The sequence below is a fragment of the Amblyomma americanum genome, chromosome 6 (genome assembly GCF_052857255.1).
Source record: "Amblyomma americanum isolate KBUSLIRL-KWMA chromosome 6, ASM5285725v1, whole genome shotgun sequence".
NCBI lineage: Eukaryota > Metazoa > Arthropoda > Arachnida > Ixodida > Ixodidae > Amblyomma > Amblyomma americanum.
Window position 1 is genome coordinate 57,580,419 of NC_135502.1, and position 16,284 is coordinate 57,596,702.

At 42.5% G+C, this 16,284-nt stretch overlaps 1 protein-coding gene across 1 annotated transcript in view; it reads left to right on the forward strand.

The window, feature by feature from the left end:
- LOC144093537 (glyoxylate/hydroxypyruvate reductase A-like) overlaps positions 1 to 15,257 on the forward strand; it is a 32,868-nt gene extending 17,611 nt beyond the window's left edge. The window contains exons 7-11 of the mRNA XM_077627062.1: positions 456 to 573; positions 4,107 to 4,174; positions 8,348 to 8,432; positions 12,205 to 12,249; positions 15,018 to 15,257. Of these exons, the coding sequence (XP_077483188.1) occupies positions 456 to 573; positions 4,107 to 4,174; positions 8,348 to 8,432; positions 12,205 to 12,249; positions 15,018 to 15,104 (403 nt within the window). The 3' untranslated portion in view covers positions 15,105 to 15,257. The remainder of the gene's footprint in view (positions 1 to 455; positions 574 to 4,106; positions 4,175 to 8,347; positions 8,433 to 12,204; positions 12,250 to 15,017) is intronic.
- Positions 15,258 to 16,284: the final 1,027 nt, after the last annotated feature.

Here is a 16,284-nt window from a genome sequence, read left to right on the forward strand (position 1 = left end):
TGGCATGGAACACCACTGCGTTTATAGGCATTGTTGTGAACTACTTATACTTACTGCTATTGCTCTTTTATTCCATTGCTTTCTTGGAGTGCATAATAAAAATAATTATGGCATGAATACCTTAGCCAGCTGCATCTGGTTGTCCATTGTTACATGGTGAAAAGTAGCTTGAAGGAAAGTTGATGGATGAACAGAGACAAAAGGACAAGGGCTGTCTTTGTCTTTTTGTTTCTGTCCATCTGTCATCTTCTCTTCATGCTGCTTTTCGCCATGACCATTAACCAACCTGCACAGCTTTCAGTTTGTGTCATACGTGTTAGCAGTTTCCACTGTATCGCCCATCCTGTTCTTCACCCATTCCCCCTCTTATTTTTCTGAGAAGAGCCGCTCCCTGTTCTGATTGAGACGTTGCGCAGTTCTGATGTTATCAACACGTCTCTGTCTTTTTGCTTCAGGATCTCTGATGACCTGCATTCGATACTTGATGACTCCCACTACATAGTCAATGCTCTTCCTAGCACCCCAAGCACCGTTGGCCTGCTCAATGGCAATGTCCTGAGTCGGTGCAAGAACGTAAGTTCAATTCAGCATTAAAGTAAGCAGCAACACTGCAGCTTCTATGCTCTAAATGCAGTGCAAGGTTTGTATGCTATGCTTCGTGCTTGCGGTTGTCCAGCTTCGCCTGTTCCAAATTCACAGTGGATTCTAATTATCTGTGCAAGGGTGCACGAAGCGAGGCAAAAAAGGATCGAAACTGTGCTGTGCAGTTTTAAAAACAACGCTCATGAATCTGCTAACTGCAGGTATCTTACGAAGTTTAAGATGTTTTGGACCGGCAACTGAATCAAGAGCTTCTTTCTTGTCGTTTTGGCTGGCACCCAGTTATCTGGTCTCCAAGCTCTGCCTTACTGGCATGACATTACTTTGCTGTAACCTTTCAGATGCGCTCATTCAGATGGACTTACGTGACACAGGGCTTTTTTTTTCTTTAAAGTGCGCAACGATCTTCCTTAACCCTTGAGAAGATATAAATGTCCCGCTCATCAACTGAGCTGGAGTACCAGGGTTCGAACCAGACTGTGGGGGCCACATTTTGATGGAAAGGAATTGCAAAAGGTCCCTTGTGCTGTGTGATGCCAGTGCAGGTTAGATTCCCAGGTGGTCAAAATCATTCCAGAGACCTCCACTACAGCACCTCTTACTTCCTTTCTTCTTTCACTCCCTCCTTTATCCCTTCCCTTACAGCTTAGTTGGGGTGTCCACAGAGATATGTGAGACAGTTACTGTCTCATTTCCTTTCCTCAAAACCAGTTTCCAATTTTCAGATGTCTTGATACTGAGGTAATGTTTTGACATGCATTCTCTTTGTTTGCCAGCTCAGTGCTGATGAGAGTGCTTGCTTGTAGATTCCAAATTTATAAATATATATTGGCTATAAAATGTAATGATACTTTTTTCCTACTGAAGACTATATGCACATTCAAGTTTATGTTAGGTATTACATTTTGCACTGACATGAAACCAAAAATTGTATATTTTATAGTTCTGTGTCCAGCCTCAGTTTTCAGTATGCTGCTCTCTGCAGAATCATTGTTGGCAGAGTCGTATTGTGGATTTGTGGATGGTATTCATTGCGTAGCTGGTTGAGTTATCAGTGCTGTTCTTGTGCCTGAGCACTCAGACATGCCTAGACTTTCACTGCTGAAGCCTGTGATGAGACTCTGTAATAGATCAGAGTTAGGGTTGCTGAGCCCTTGCTTAATAAAGAAATCCATTACATGTGCCTGGTTGTTGCCATTTGAGGCAGAAAGAGCTTTTGTCTGTAACATGCAATTTTTTCAGACAATTGGTGTGTATGTCAGGGGTGGAGCTACCGTACCATTGTGCACCATATGAATTTTATAGCACCGTGGTGTGCATTAGTGCATGAATTTCGCCATGAATAATTGCTATCACCAGCATGCACTACTGAAGAAAGTTTGCTGTAAAAGTAAGAAAGCTCGGAACATATTCTGGTCTTGCTGCTTGTTTACGAGCGTCCTTGACTTGGCTAAAATTTTGCTGCGGCCATTTCAAGCATGACAGAATTTTGTGTGGGTGCCTGGGTAGACTCTGGGTAGATGCCTTTGCAGATGGATGCCCTCATAGACCAGGCCTCATAGAAAAGTAAGCTGGAGTGCTGTTTTGCCACTTCATTATTGTAACTACAGACAAGCAGCAACAAAAGGAGCTATAGAAGCAGCAATAAAAGGAGCAGTAGAAGTAGCCATTTGGCAGGTCTTGATTGGTGTCTTGGAAATATGAAGCAACTCGAGTTTTTTTTCCCGTGGAGTATAGCTTGCCTCCCTTGTTCTTTTTAACAAGGGAGGGAAAGATTTAAAAGTCATGACTGAGAGTATTGTCTGTGCTCAAATGGTGTCGAGCTGTCTTCAGAAAGGGTTTAATACAGTAGAACGTCGGTCATATCTTTTTTTTGGATAGTGGGAAGGAGGAAAATATGCAAAAGCTGGGAAAATGTAACATCCAGGATCGAAACTACCAAAATGAATGAAATCAAAAACTTAAAAAGCTGTTAATTTTAATGTGATTAGGTATATAAAATACAATATCAAATTAACAGCTTCTACAATCTCCCCCACAGGTTTTTGCTGCTGGCTGCTAAAAAATATGCAGTTCAGAAATGTGCTAAAATGTAAATTGTTTGATAAAGAAAGTATCCAAAAAGGCAGTTTTTTTTCACGCTACACCTAGGTTATTCTATGGTGCCAAGCACAAAATATGACATAACTGCATAACACAAGCCCGCGTCAATGCGTTGATAAACTTCATTTCTTGTTCTGTGGGCCCATTTAATTACTTGTTTATGGATCCAGCACTTGTGTTGATCAGTTGTTGTTTTGTGTTTTGTACTTGTGCTGTAGAATTAACTATGTATATAACCAGCTAGCCCGCATCAGTGTGTTCGACACTCCAAAAGTTATCACTAAAGCTAAAACAACCTGGGTTTACACTGTGTTTTACGGTCCGGAACTTGCCATATTTGATGAAGATTACAGCTACATGTAACAGAGTTGCCATGTTTAGCTTTTTTATAGTGTGCTAGCACTAGAGTTTCCACTCAGCCACTTAGCTGTTGCCTGTGCGGTCCCTTCGTGCCCTTGAAGAGCTGGGTGTCAGGTGGGCCACCTAGGTCATTTGACGTTGTGACGTCATCACAACCTGTCGAGGTTGCAGTTCACTTAATCATTACTTGCGAGAGTTTGCTGTCTATGAATGTAAAGAAACGAATGACCAATTCCACATATATGGGCATTAACCCATTAACACCATCTCGTCAAACCCTTAAGGCACAGCTTAACTGTCCCTTCCAGATTTAATGCGCTAGCATGGAGGCCCCCACTCTATGAGATCGCATATCTTTGTATGACGCTTGCTTGACCTTGAAAAGTGAAAACCAAAATGCTAGCACACCTCATTTGCATTTGGCCTAACCACACTGATTCGGCTGTCATTTTTTTTTTCCGTTAAACTTCAGTGTTGAACTTGTAAAAAAAAAAAATTGAATGCAGATTACACTGCTGGTAATGCTGTAAATTTGCACTAGCTGGCATGCGGTAATGATCACATACAGCAAAATGGCTCCTGCCCCTCCACCCTCTGTCTTGTTCCTCTAGTCATGCTTATGAACACGAACATGCCTTTCCAATGAACCTTTACTCTGCATGTTCGGGGAGGGTTAACACGAGGTGCAAGGCATGGGCTTTGTACGTGGATTGGTCATGTGTTTACGGAGGCACTCCCTCTTTCCAATCACGCTCAGCAGCACGGATGCTTTTTGACTACTATGGCAGCTATGATGACAAGCATGCTTTGCTCAAGAACCTTTGCATTAACAGCTGGAGTTGTAAAATGGAACAAATAGCAAAATACCACATGTTTGTGTTGAGCCGTGTCAGATGCATGATGTCTAGGCTTACTTTTCCCATGCAGCTTGCGTGATACACTTTGAAACAATGTCACTGTGTCCCTAGCATCGACTTGGTATTGCTCTTGTTATTGTAACCTTCTGTTAACATTGCACTCTCCTCGTTTCTTCATTTGTGCAGAGTCCCGTGTTCATCAATATTGGGCGAGGGAACATCATGACTGAAGACAGCCTGCTAAATGCATTGAAGTGAGTGCTGCTATTGTGTGGGAGCCATGGTTTTAAGTGCCAGTTCCTTGCTTTGCACTTAGATATGTTCTGAATTCTTTGTTGTTTCACTTTGGTATTGACTTGTTTTATTTTGTGTTCCGTACCCTATGACCAGCAAAGCTAAACCATCCTAGTTATGCTTTGTTCTGTCTTAACTCGAACAACCTGTTCTCAGCACAGAGCTGAAAATTCCTGATAATATCATACGAGTGCCACTTCTCATCAAAGCTGGTTGTCAGAGTTCAGCCTGGCCATATTGTTGTCTGGGATGTTGAATTATTTTTTGCATTATTCTTGTAAAAAATGCTCTTAAATATGCTTGCAAATGTATGCTGCCACCAAATTGAAATCATGTGGTACCGCAACGAGTGCAGTTTATTTGTAACCTTGTGCTGGCCTCATATGTGTAGATATCGTCTTGAAAGTTCTTGATTCTGAGAAATATTCTCTGCCTTTAGCTAGATATCAGAAGTTAACATATTTTTATTATTCTTGTGAGAGGAACATTCAGCTGTTTTTGCATGGGGCCATATGGTGTGCCCCTGCATCTTGTGGCTCTTTTGTTACCAGAACCAGAGAATCCACACACCTAAATTTTTGGATGTTCGTCAGCGACACAGTTATGAGACAACTCGGGCCGAGCACGGTGAAGATCTATTCAGCCTCACCGAAGTTACCACTGCTTTTTCATCGTTGCAAGTAGGAAAGTTAAGCCTTGTGTTACAAATTTGCGGAACGCTGTGCCTGAGGTATGTGATGGCAGTGCCATCTCTTGACTGAGAGACAGAGAAAGGGGCTCACATAAACCTTATCGACAAAGGTCGACAGAAAGATGTGAGCGACATCACTGCAATGTCTTTCCATAACACCCGAAACCTTCCAGGCTGTCTGAAAGAAATCAGAGCACGAGTGAAGCAGCCAAGGGAATTGCTAAAGCTCAGACCTACATGTGGCACCGGCAACAGACAAGCAAGACTTGATGTGAATTAACTTGGCTTTGTTTGACTTGAAATGTAGCAATGTCGGTGAACTTGGTAAAATATGAAAAATGCTCTGGAGGAAAAAAACCCTCGACAGACAAAAGTTATTAACTCTTTAAAAAAAATTTAATTCTTGTTTTGTGATGCCTTGAGTGCCCACGCTGTGTTAAAGCAGGTTAGGGGCTCTTGCTTGCTTACCATCCTGCCTTGGGCCAACCAAAAACCCAGAGGGATGGAGCCCTCCCACTCACCACACAAGTGTAGACATGATCATGATGGTCGCATTGGCGACTATGCTACTATTCTACCTCTTCAACATTTTCAAGCTGGCTTGAGTCCTCAAGATCCATCTCCTGGGAACTTTGATGACATTTTCCTGTACTTTTTCATGCTCAGGAGAAGATGTGGGAAGGATCCAAAAGATACAGTACTTTCTTCAGGCTTCAGATTAGTAAGAGTGCCATACACTGAAAACGGCTGTCCTAGTCTTGTAATTATGGCGGCACAGATTGCTTTGCCCTATACCCACCATGCAACTGATAGTACCTATAGCCTCCTTGTGTTTCACATGCGCGATGACGGTGCATCTCTAATGGACATTTGAAAGGCCAAACAACACCATCAGCATTTTTGTGTACGATCATGCATGTGCCCACAGCACTCTCAACGGCCTCCCTTCTTTTTCACCAGCAAATTAACTGTCTGTACCAGTCACCGTGTACTATGCCTCTACCAAAGAAATGGGCCACTTTTTTTGTGGCACTCTTCCTCAAGACACCGAAAATGAATTGCTGAATGAATTGAAGTCTGAACATGGTAATTAGTTGTGGTCAGAGGCAAGGAAGACTGCGGCACTATCCTCGTCATGATGAACATTCCCATAACTTCGAAGATTTTTCATTGCATTCTGATGCTTAAGACACACACCTACATACAGCATACTGTCGTATGTCGAAACTGTCGTCTTATGTGGCCATGAAAGGGGCATTTGTCTGCACCCTAACATGTACATGCACCTTTGCAATAACTGCAAAAGCGCAAACTGCAGCAGCCAAGCTCTGTGGTTGTTGACTTGCCTCTTCTACAAAGCTTGCAGCCATATGGTGACAGATCCATATTGCCGAGCTCAAGTAGAAAGACTCTCCTGTCGACCACAGGTGCATGCTTGTAAAGAAATATGGCTCAGAAGCAGCACAAGGCAAGTCTCAAATTATTTCACCCACGAATCCACTGCTATCTGAAAGCACAGTTGTAACTTCAAGTGGGCAGGTACCTCTCCTGGATCAAACAACACATTTTCCCCTGTGGCCGAGTCTAAGCGTGTCACACGCAGGTCTGTCTTTAACAGAGACTCCACTGTGAAGCCTCCTGCAACCGAGGGCAGCTGTGATGACAACCCTGTCACGTTAAAGATCGATGATGCCATTGCTAGGTTGCAATGCCATCTTGGTGTCCCTTATTGCCAACTTGCTGCTCAACCATTCAGTTTGTCTTTAACGACAAGGAGCAGCAGCCTCCTCACAACAAAGGCAGAGTGCCACTAAAAGAGACATGGTGATGTTTGAAGCGCTGGTATGGCAGCATCAACTTCTTAAGCCTGACATCAGCACAATAGTTTCCACATGAACAGGCGCCTTAGTCTCCATGGGCCACTGTCTTTGCGACATGTAGCTTAATTCTTGCAGGCGCAGTTGTCATTAGTGGGTACCATAAAAGAACACTCTGGCTCCTCGGAAGCCTCAACCCGCTTCAACCACTCCACACATTTGCTCAATAGTTAATCTCACTCAATGAATCTTGCCTTTTCGATTTACATGGAGTACAGTAAGGAGCAGGACAGCAGCAGTAGTAGTATCATCCATGCCGACTACTAGCACCAGTAGTAGTAGCACCAAGAGCAGTAGCTCTCTGAATTCATTGGACTTGTCACAGCACAGCTGGGTGAACTTGTTTCCTTCTTGAAGCTTCTTATGCAACACAACAAGAGCTTTCCTTATCAAATGAAGTGTTTGCAAAACGCTGACACCAAAAAACAAGCACAATCACAAGCTCTAGCCATTGAGGCCACCATGGCAGCTCTTCTTAGGACTGAAAGGTTACCATGGAGACCTTAATGGTTTTTCAGTGGAAGAACTTGAGCCTCCACTGCGCGGCAGAGCTCAACGACCCTTTGAGCGGGTCTTCTATCCTTGGGTACTTCAGATTCAAGAAATGCATGGCCGTCTCTCCCTAAATCATATACAGCTAACATGGTGGCAGTGATCACACAGCAGTAGTTGCACAGCGTTGCTTAGATGAATGAGGACAAGTATTTTCATGAATGCATGCATATTGTTGTAGAAGTGAAGAAAAGGAAAAGAGAATTCAGTGCTGTTCTAGAGTGAACCTTTTGCAAAAATGTATGGGCCTTGTATCTCTGCAGGTGCTAGCTGGATGCCTCTGGTTATAAGCTGCTGATTTTCACTTAGCTGTGACTGCATAACTTTGCATTTATCTTGCTTTTACTGGCAGGAGCCAGTTGTCCATATACTTTCATTGCTACTGTAGCAGTCTGGCTTTTGAGCTTGGTTGCAGTTAGTGTTGCAAGGGGAGGAGGTTGTTAATGAGGAAAGACACATGCATTACAGTAGTAGCCTTGTCCAGCGGTGCCAATAGTGCTATGTAAGCGTCCATAGTAGATGAAGTCTCATAAATGCGATGCCAAAACACAGTTCTCTTCAGCAAGGAAGCCAGCAGTCATTGACATTGAGGGAAGTGTAGGAGGACAGTAGCATTTAGTTCGAGTGGGGAAGAGTGCTTAGTCACTGCATGGGCCTTCTTTTAACACCCTCGATGTTGTTATGACAACAGAAAAAAGAAAGAAAGAAAAGAAAACCACTGCACTTGAACATTACAGTGCATGTGTGCTTGCTTTCCTTGCTATTTCAAACTGTTGGGCCATCTGGCATGTTTGTTTTATGAGTGTTTCATCTGTTTCTAGTCTCTGCACATCACTAGTGAAATAAATACCAGGCGCACTGCTATGGTAATTTACTACATTTTGAAAGCTACCTTTTTCTTTTTGTTTTTTCTGTGATAATGCACTGTTTTATGTGCATAATAAAGACTGGCAGTGCAAAGTCATGCTTTACATGTCCAAAAGTGTCCATTGAGCGCATTTTTTTTTCTTTAGGGAGAAATGGATCTCGGGGGCCATTCTTGATGTTTTCGAAGTTGAGCCACTGCCAAAATCCAGTCCTCTTTGGACGACTCCGAATGTAAGTTGGTTGGTGTTTTCATGCTGCTGTGCTTAGGCCTTAACCCTTTCTTTCCAAGGTAGACATTACTATTTTGGAGGCCGCTTTAGTGTAATGTATAGTGATGTAAAATGGGGAGATGCTCGTCATAAATGTGCTGCCCTTAACAGTCTGCTGTGCAGTTTGCTCTTTCTGAAGTATTTTTTAGTTTTGTGATAGTTCATAGGCTCTGTTTTATGCAGTAATGCTTACGAGAAACACTCAATGACTCTTGATGTGAAAGAAGAACATAGTATGTTAGAAAATATTCTGTAAATCTCCTTGGGAGCACAGTGTGCAATTAAGCAAAAGAAATTGACTGCTTTTTCTGATTAATTTAGGGAATTCTTTGCAGCTGAGATTTGTTGCAGAGGCGAAGGTTTCTGGTTTATGCATAGTTGTAGCTGTCAACATCAAGCGTTCACCTTGCTGTGAGGGAATGAAAGGAGGAAAAGAGGAAGAGGCACCATAGTGGAGGGCTCCAAACAAATTTCAACCGTTTTGGGGTTCTTTAACGCGCACTAGCAACACACGGGGCTCTTTTTACATTTCATCTTCATTGAAACACGGCTGCCACAGCGGGGACTGGTCTGGTGTTGTGTCTGTTGTGTCTGGCTGGAGTAAAGGACGGGTCAAAAAATTGTTGTGTGCGAAGAGTGGCGGCACATGCCTGATTCGTAGAGTTATTCTGCAACATGGACTGACCCTCTCACTCTTTTTTTCACGGTGCAGTTCAGGTGCCCACCCAGCGTGAGACTTCTACTGGGTCTTTTCTTTCCTTATAGTCAAACGTCATTATAGCGGAGAGGTAAAAATTCGTAAATAGTTCAATATTACCAATATTTGTAGTATAAAATTTAGCCAAAAACTCATGCAGGGGAAGCGTAATTTAGTCAGTGAGAGGACGACAACTAGGAGTGACCTTTTTCGAAGTTTTAGCACTGTTTCGAAGCCGCTCGCAGCGATTGCGGAGGCTGCAAAATACCGAGCGCCAGATGCCAGTCTTCTCCTCACACAAGAGGCATAGGCAGAGCAAGAACCATTGCGTCCGTGTAAGCGTTTGCAGCCAGAGCAATGGACCGTGAGCAAACATAAGATATGTTTGATCCCCAAGGGGCAGGTGCGCGAGCTCGTAGCTGCCCATGAAAAACTGCAAGATCCTCAAGCATGGGCTTGCGGAGTAGAACGCACCCATCAGACGCCATGACCTTCTGGTTCAGGTGCCTGCGGTAGTGTAGTAGGGCATCCACCATAACAGCACCAGATAGACTTGCTAAATCATGAATGCAAATTGTATAAACCAAAGAAGTAATCATTTGCAAAAGTACGATAGCAAAGCTGCTAGCACTCATCATCCACATTACCATGATTGCAATTGCATATTATTTTTTTAATTATTGGGAAATTTTCCATCATGTTTGCGCTGAAAATTGTCACAACTCCTAAAAGCCTACATAACTCTGTTTTGTTGTATAATTCCGGGGAAGTTATGCTAGCGAGGGCATCCACCCTTAAAACTCGGCCACTGTTCACTCAACTTTGTTGCGGCCAGCTTCTTTGGTTGAGGTGAATGTTTTTGTGACACTGTGACGATGGACTTTATATCATCATCAGTCTGCTTTGCAATTATTCTTGATGTGTTTGATGGTTTTGGGAAGGCTGATGACTGGGAGAGTTGGTACTGATCCATCATAAAGCAGCCAAAAGACACGACACAGCCTCTGTCCTGTTTTCTTCTCTTTTCTGTGTCGTGTCTTTAGGCTGGCTTAAGATGGATCATTTTGGGAGCAGTCAGCTCATGTCATGATTTAACTTATTCTTTCTTTGGTACCTTCTCAGTACCTTATTTTTTCTCTTTTGAAAAACGGGATAGCTATAGGTGCAGGGATCTCCACAGCAGCGCGTGATGCAAACTGTGTTGTAGGCGGAGCAACCAGATTTAATGATTTTCCAGCATTTTGGTTTCTGCCTTAGATGTAGCAATATGCATGATTTTCATCTCTCAAGTTCTTGCATGTGAATATTCAGACCTTGAGCTTGAACATCGATTAGGATGTGAGCTGGCACTGGCTGTCTGGACGCTCGTGCACACTTGTGTTTGCACCAGGGCAGCTCTTCATCTCCACAAAACTTACAGCTGTCTCTCCGTGGGTACAGCAGGAGTAGGAAAGATGCTTTTGGCACGATGGAGGGCTGTCCTGGCCTTTCTTATTCTTTACCCAAGAATAAACGCGGTCTGTAAATATTGATGCCTGTGCCATAGTCATCGTGCATTTGTGGTCAGTGTGTTGAATCCCTTAGGAGTCCTTAATCGCCATCAATATTGATGCCTGTGCCATAGTCATCATGCATTTGTGGTCAGTGTGTTGAATCCCTTAGGAGTCCTTAATCACCATCGAGTTACAGATGGAAGTCTGCGGCATGATTTTTTTTTAGTATTTTGTTCTTTGCAGAATCATGCTTGCTTTCTCTTTATCAATGTTCCACATTGTTGCCAGCTTTTCTGGGAGTTTTTTGATGAGGTACTTTCCTTAGTACGTGGGAATCGTGATATGCACTTTGGATTCTACATCTCAAAACAGGGAAGATTAGTGACATAACTGCAAGGCCAATAGTCAAAGGCAGACAGAGCCAATAAAAGACATGTGACAGGGTGGCAGGCTTGTGGGAGCAGCTGGTAGGGGTAGGTATGGGCTAGCTGGTAGGGGTAGGTATGGGCTAGCTGGTATAAGCAGGAGTGTAGTATTTGCACGATTGTAAGTCGACCTATTTTTTTTAAATTTGAAAATCCAAAGTGGGGGGGGGGGTGTCGACTTACAATCGAAACGAAAACATTGCACTATAAGTAAAGGCGAGACAAACGAGATATCAGCCATGTTACAGTGTGGTTGCATTTTTGCTGCGTGGCTCCGTTGCATCGATCTTGGTGCTGGCCTTGAGCAGCTGCTATGTCAACGCGCAAAACTGACATCCCCTCCCCGCGCGTGCTGGCGGCGGCCGATGGCAGCTATCGATAAACAGCAAACTGGCACCCCACACGTGTCTGCTGACTGCGGTTGCTGATAAGCGGTGGCGGCCCGATAACACAATCGCGTTCTAAGGGAAGCTCAAGCATTCAACAAGTTTTCTGTTGATGATCACTCAGTGCGCTCTTGTTCTTTCTTAGTGTCCTGGTGTTTTTTGTGCGCTGTTTCACGATGAAAAAAAAAAAGCTAGCCACAGAGTATGGTGAAATGCATTTTATTCCCAGAGTGTCAAATGTGTCAACTGTTTGTACGATCATACTGATTGGTAATCCACGTAACTAGTATTTTAGCCAACTCTGCACCAGGGAATCCCCCGACGTGCAGTATATTTCAGTCAGGGAAGTAGTTACTCATTGATGTCCACTTGAGCACAGCCATATGGCTCTAAAGGAAAGCTATACAGCCTTTTGAGAAATTTCACAGTTGGAGAAAAACTTGCCATGGTTCAAGGGTCGAACCCATGGCCACCACGTGTCTGGGACAGTCGGACTAAGCTAACCATGAATGCTAACTTATGGCAGGGCGAGATTGAATTGATGAACTTCGAGTGGGAAAGCCTCAGGTAAACGGGCTGTAAGGTGCTGATTTCTAATTCTTGTCACTTTTAGATTTCAGTGTCATGCATGGTGTAAGACGTTGAGTATGTCGCCTCTCTTTTGATTACCTGATGTATAGGCAACTGCGCCAACCATCTTCGTCAGGTTTGCTCATTTGTTTACCCTTTGCAGGTGATAGTCACACCCCATATGTCTGGTCCGTCTAGGCCCGAAGAGGTGAGTGGTTATTCTGTATGCTTAGTTTTACGAATTTATCGATTTTACATTTATAAGCAAGTTCTAATTCTCCTACCATGACCATTCAAGTTCAAGGTGCTTATGAGCTCAACAGAAAAATAAGTTTAACTTCAAATTTCCTTCAAACAGTTTCCTGTCAAGAAAATAGGCAGAACGAAGATTTGAGAAAGGTATCACAAAAATATTAGCTTTGCTTACACAGAAGCACTAAAATAGTGCTTGATATGTTATTTCATATTTAGTGTACAAAACAAGGATTTTCAGAATTACATTCATTTTTTACACATTCTTGCTAATTTCTGGAACTCTCTGAGTACTATAACCACAACGTTTATCCTATAAACTGTTTTCTGTTAGACGTGTTCAATCCTGGCCACAATGGTTGCATTTCGATGGACGACAAATGCTAGAGGCCCTTGTACTGTGCGATGCCAGTCCACATCAAACAACCCTAGATGGTTAAAATTATCCGGAGCCCTCCACTATGCCGTCCCTCATAGCTTGAGTTGCTTTGGGACATTGAACTCCACAAACACTAAACTGATTACTCATATGTGCAACCGTTTGGCACTATGCTTGTGATGCCGGTGCTGCTATTCAACTGAGTACAGTTTTTGAGTCAGTTTTGTAATAGACCACTTCATAAGCGTGCATATTTGATGCATAGATGTCGTGGCAGTTTCTTATAGAGTGAAGCCCTGCTACAAGTTTGCAAAGTTTTCAGCTTCTCAAACTTTTCGAACTTTCTTAAAGCAAACAGCAGACATGTCGGCATATAAATGCTGCTCACAAGGTTTTAGTACTGCTGAACTTAAGCTAGGTTGGCTGAGGGTCACTTAATAGGACTCTGAGGACAAATTAAAGTTGGCCTATATTGATAGATTACCTTGTTTTAATGATAAAAAGGCTAACTATGTTGAAAACGGAGCTTTTATAAGCTAGAAAGTCCAGAAAAATGCAATCACGCCAGTGGCCATTTGCACAGGTTAACTTAAATGACATGCTTTTTTTTCCTGATTGCGAATTTTTCTGGCTGGTGCCATTTATATCAAATGAGGGATCAGAGAGTCCTTTTTGTCATTGATTTCATGAGTTTGAGTGGAATGGCAAGAAACAAAATGTTTCATTATTAAATCCTATTCTCTCTGAAATGAATGCATCATTTGCTTTAAACGTTAACTTGGCCAAAAAGGGCCAAAGAATTGATTTTTATGAAGAAAAAAAAATTTCATTGGAGTTGTCCTCAATGTTCTTTCGAAGTATCACATTTTGCACCATATAGTTTTTTTTTATCTAGTAACACAACACTGCGCTGGGCATATTAACCCTGCAGCAGCTTCACAGTGTGCAAAGAAAACAGGATAGGGCTTGAAAGTCACTGGGAAAGCAATGATCAACAGTACTTAAGATAACAAAAAGAAGCTAAAGTGGTTGTAATATCGATTTCACTGATCATGTTATGTGTCCTCTAGTTGTACAATGCTCTCTTCTACCATGAATAAGTCCTACCGTCTATATTTTTCTATGTCATAGCCAGTACTCTTGTTATTGCAAGAGAGTGAGGTTTTATGGAAAGAACACAGCTGTGCTTCCTCTCTGCACACAAGAGTAAGACTGTAAACAAGGTGGAATGTAGCCAGCAGTGCTTCGATTAGCCCTTGAGAGGCATTAAGTCTCAAATATATTTTGTTTTGTATATGAACTTTGAAAATTCACTTTGTATGCTAGTTATTTCATTGACGTTTCTTTTTTTTAATGCAATAGCGTTAAAGGTCCTGTTCATTGAAAAACCCGGCGTCGGCAGTGGTGTGACCAAAAAATCCCCCGAGAAACAACTTAAGTGGAGCACCTAGGTCACGTGACCTTGTGACGTCATCACAACCTGCCTACTGGATTACGAGCAAACTAGTTTGCCTACCGTGGCAGGTGGCAGTAAAATGATGATTGGTCACCAGAAGTTGCTTGGAAAGAGCAACTCGGGTCTCACAAGCCCAGTTTGTGTGTTTGAAACAGCCCCCTGCCAGGGCAGTGGCGTATCACTTAACTTCTGCACCACTGCACCAGGAGTGTTATGAGTACTCCCAGCGATCTATGAATGTAAAGTAGAGAATTACCAATTCTGCATATATGGGCATTAACCCATTAACGCTATCACATGAATACCCTTAAGTTTTCTGTTGCAGCATTCAGCATTTCTGCCTTTGATGAAATGGCCTAAGGTTTTCAGATAACTGAAAAACCACATAAGTGACTTCACAGTCATAAACCTTGATCTTTTTTAACTGTGCAACAATTGTAATGACTTTGGTAATAGTAATAAATGCTTGTGGCACAGTTTTGTATCTTCACGCATTTGAGGCCGTATCGGTAACAAAACATTATTTACTAGAATGCACAATTCACTGATTTTTTGCCTGATCTGATCACGATACCACTATATATTATAATTTATTTAAATTGTGGCACAGCATGTGGGAATGGTGTCGGGTGGTACATTCCACTTGAGTATTTAATCCTGGTAGCCAATGGTTATCCTGCTGTGATACTCCCACAATGTCATGAGTGGTGTAACAAAAGCGAGGTGCAGAAGAATGAGTTTTCATGTTGTGTATGCAAGCAACAAGCATTGACAGTCTCGCATTTTCATTTTATGCTTTCGTGCAAATCAGTCGCTCCTTGCAGTGCAGCATCATTTTTCTCTGATTGTACTGATTTTCTTCCTGTTCTTGTACTTTTTTATGCTGCAGGTGGTCAAGAGCTTCATGACAAACTTCGAAAAGTACCTAGCTGGGGAGCCACTTATGCACACATTTTCATTCGAATCTGGCTATTAAGGCAGGGATCACCAGGCCTATTATTGTGGCTACATGCAGTTGTGCTCAAAGCTAGTCACAGTCTTATTAGATGCGTTAATATTGTGTTTAGAATGCAGAATAGTCACAATGGCATCTGCTTTTGAAATCCCAAATAAAAGTATTTTTATATGCAAAGTGTGCTTTTTTCTCTAATCATGTAGGAAGGTCTCCAACATTTGTAGATATGAATTAAGCCTCTGCTATTCTGATTCTTCTGCTCATATTTTTGTCTTTTCTATCTGGCTGATTTCAAAGGCACCTACCATGACATTTTTGATAACTTGGAACTGTACCTGTGGTCAGCACTATAATCTGTCAATTTGGGGCATGTGAAGGACATCTGTGCTTATTAGCTACCTGTGCAGTATTCCTTAATTGCAGTTTTCTTAAGCGTTGTGAACCAGCATTGTAATGCTGGTTTAAAGAATCTTATCAGGATCACATACACCGGGCAACTTTGTCCTTTTCTATACATAAGCAGGCAGCAATCCTGCGTTCCTTTCATTCAGCATAGCCTGCGTAAGTAATGAACCAGGTAGCCATCCTTGAGCAATAGTTCCAGGCAAGGCTTGAATCAGATGGCTTGTTGGCAACTTGCTAAGCAGTAAATATGTCTTTGCTTGTTTTGTTTTTTTTGGTGTGTGCACTTTATGTGCACACTTCATCTTTGGCAGCACATCAGAAAGCAGAAAAGGAACAACACAACTTCTGCTGTGCACCAATGTTTATTAGTACTCTGACGATTACTGGCTGGTATTTGTGTAGCTGACCATCTAAACAAATTAGCTGCGGTCAAAGCTGCAGGTGAAGCAATCTCATGAGCAGCCTTGCGGGAAGTGGAACTCTTAGAGGGCATCACGCAACAGTCCTAAAGCCCGGTAATAGAAAATTAAGGGGAAGGAGTTCGCGTCATGTGATGGCTTGTACTGGGTTTTATTGGCCAGGGCCAAGTCTTGAGAGTTGAACAGCACTTATTCATTTCTGTTGGCCTCAAAGAGAAAGTGGAAAGGGGCTTCAAGAAAGCTCCCATGACGTTGCTCTCCATCCAGATTTTTTATTTTCCTTCTGAGTGACTGGACAAAAGTCATTGCATTTGCTAGGCATTTACTATAAACTTAGCTCGTTACCTCAGCCCTGCATACAAATAGCTTTCCACAAT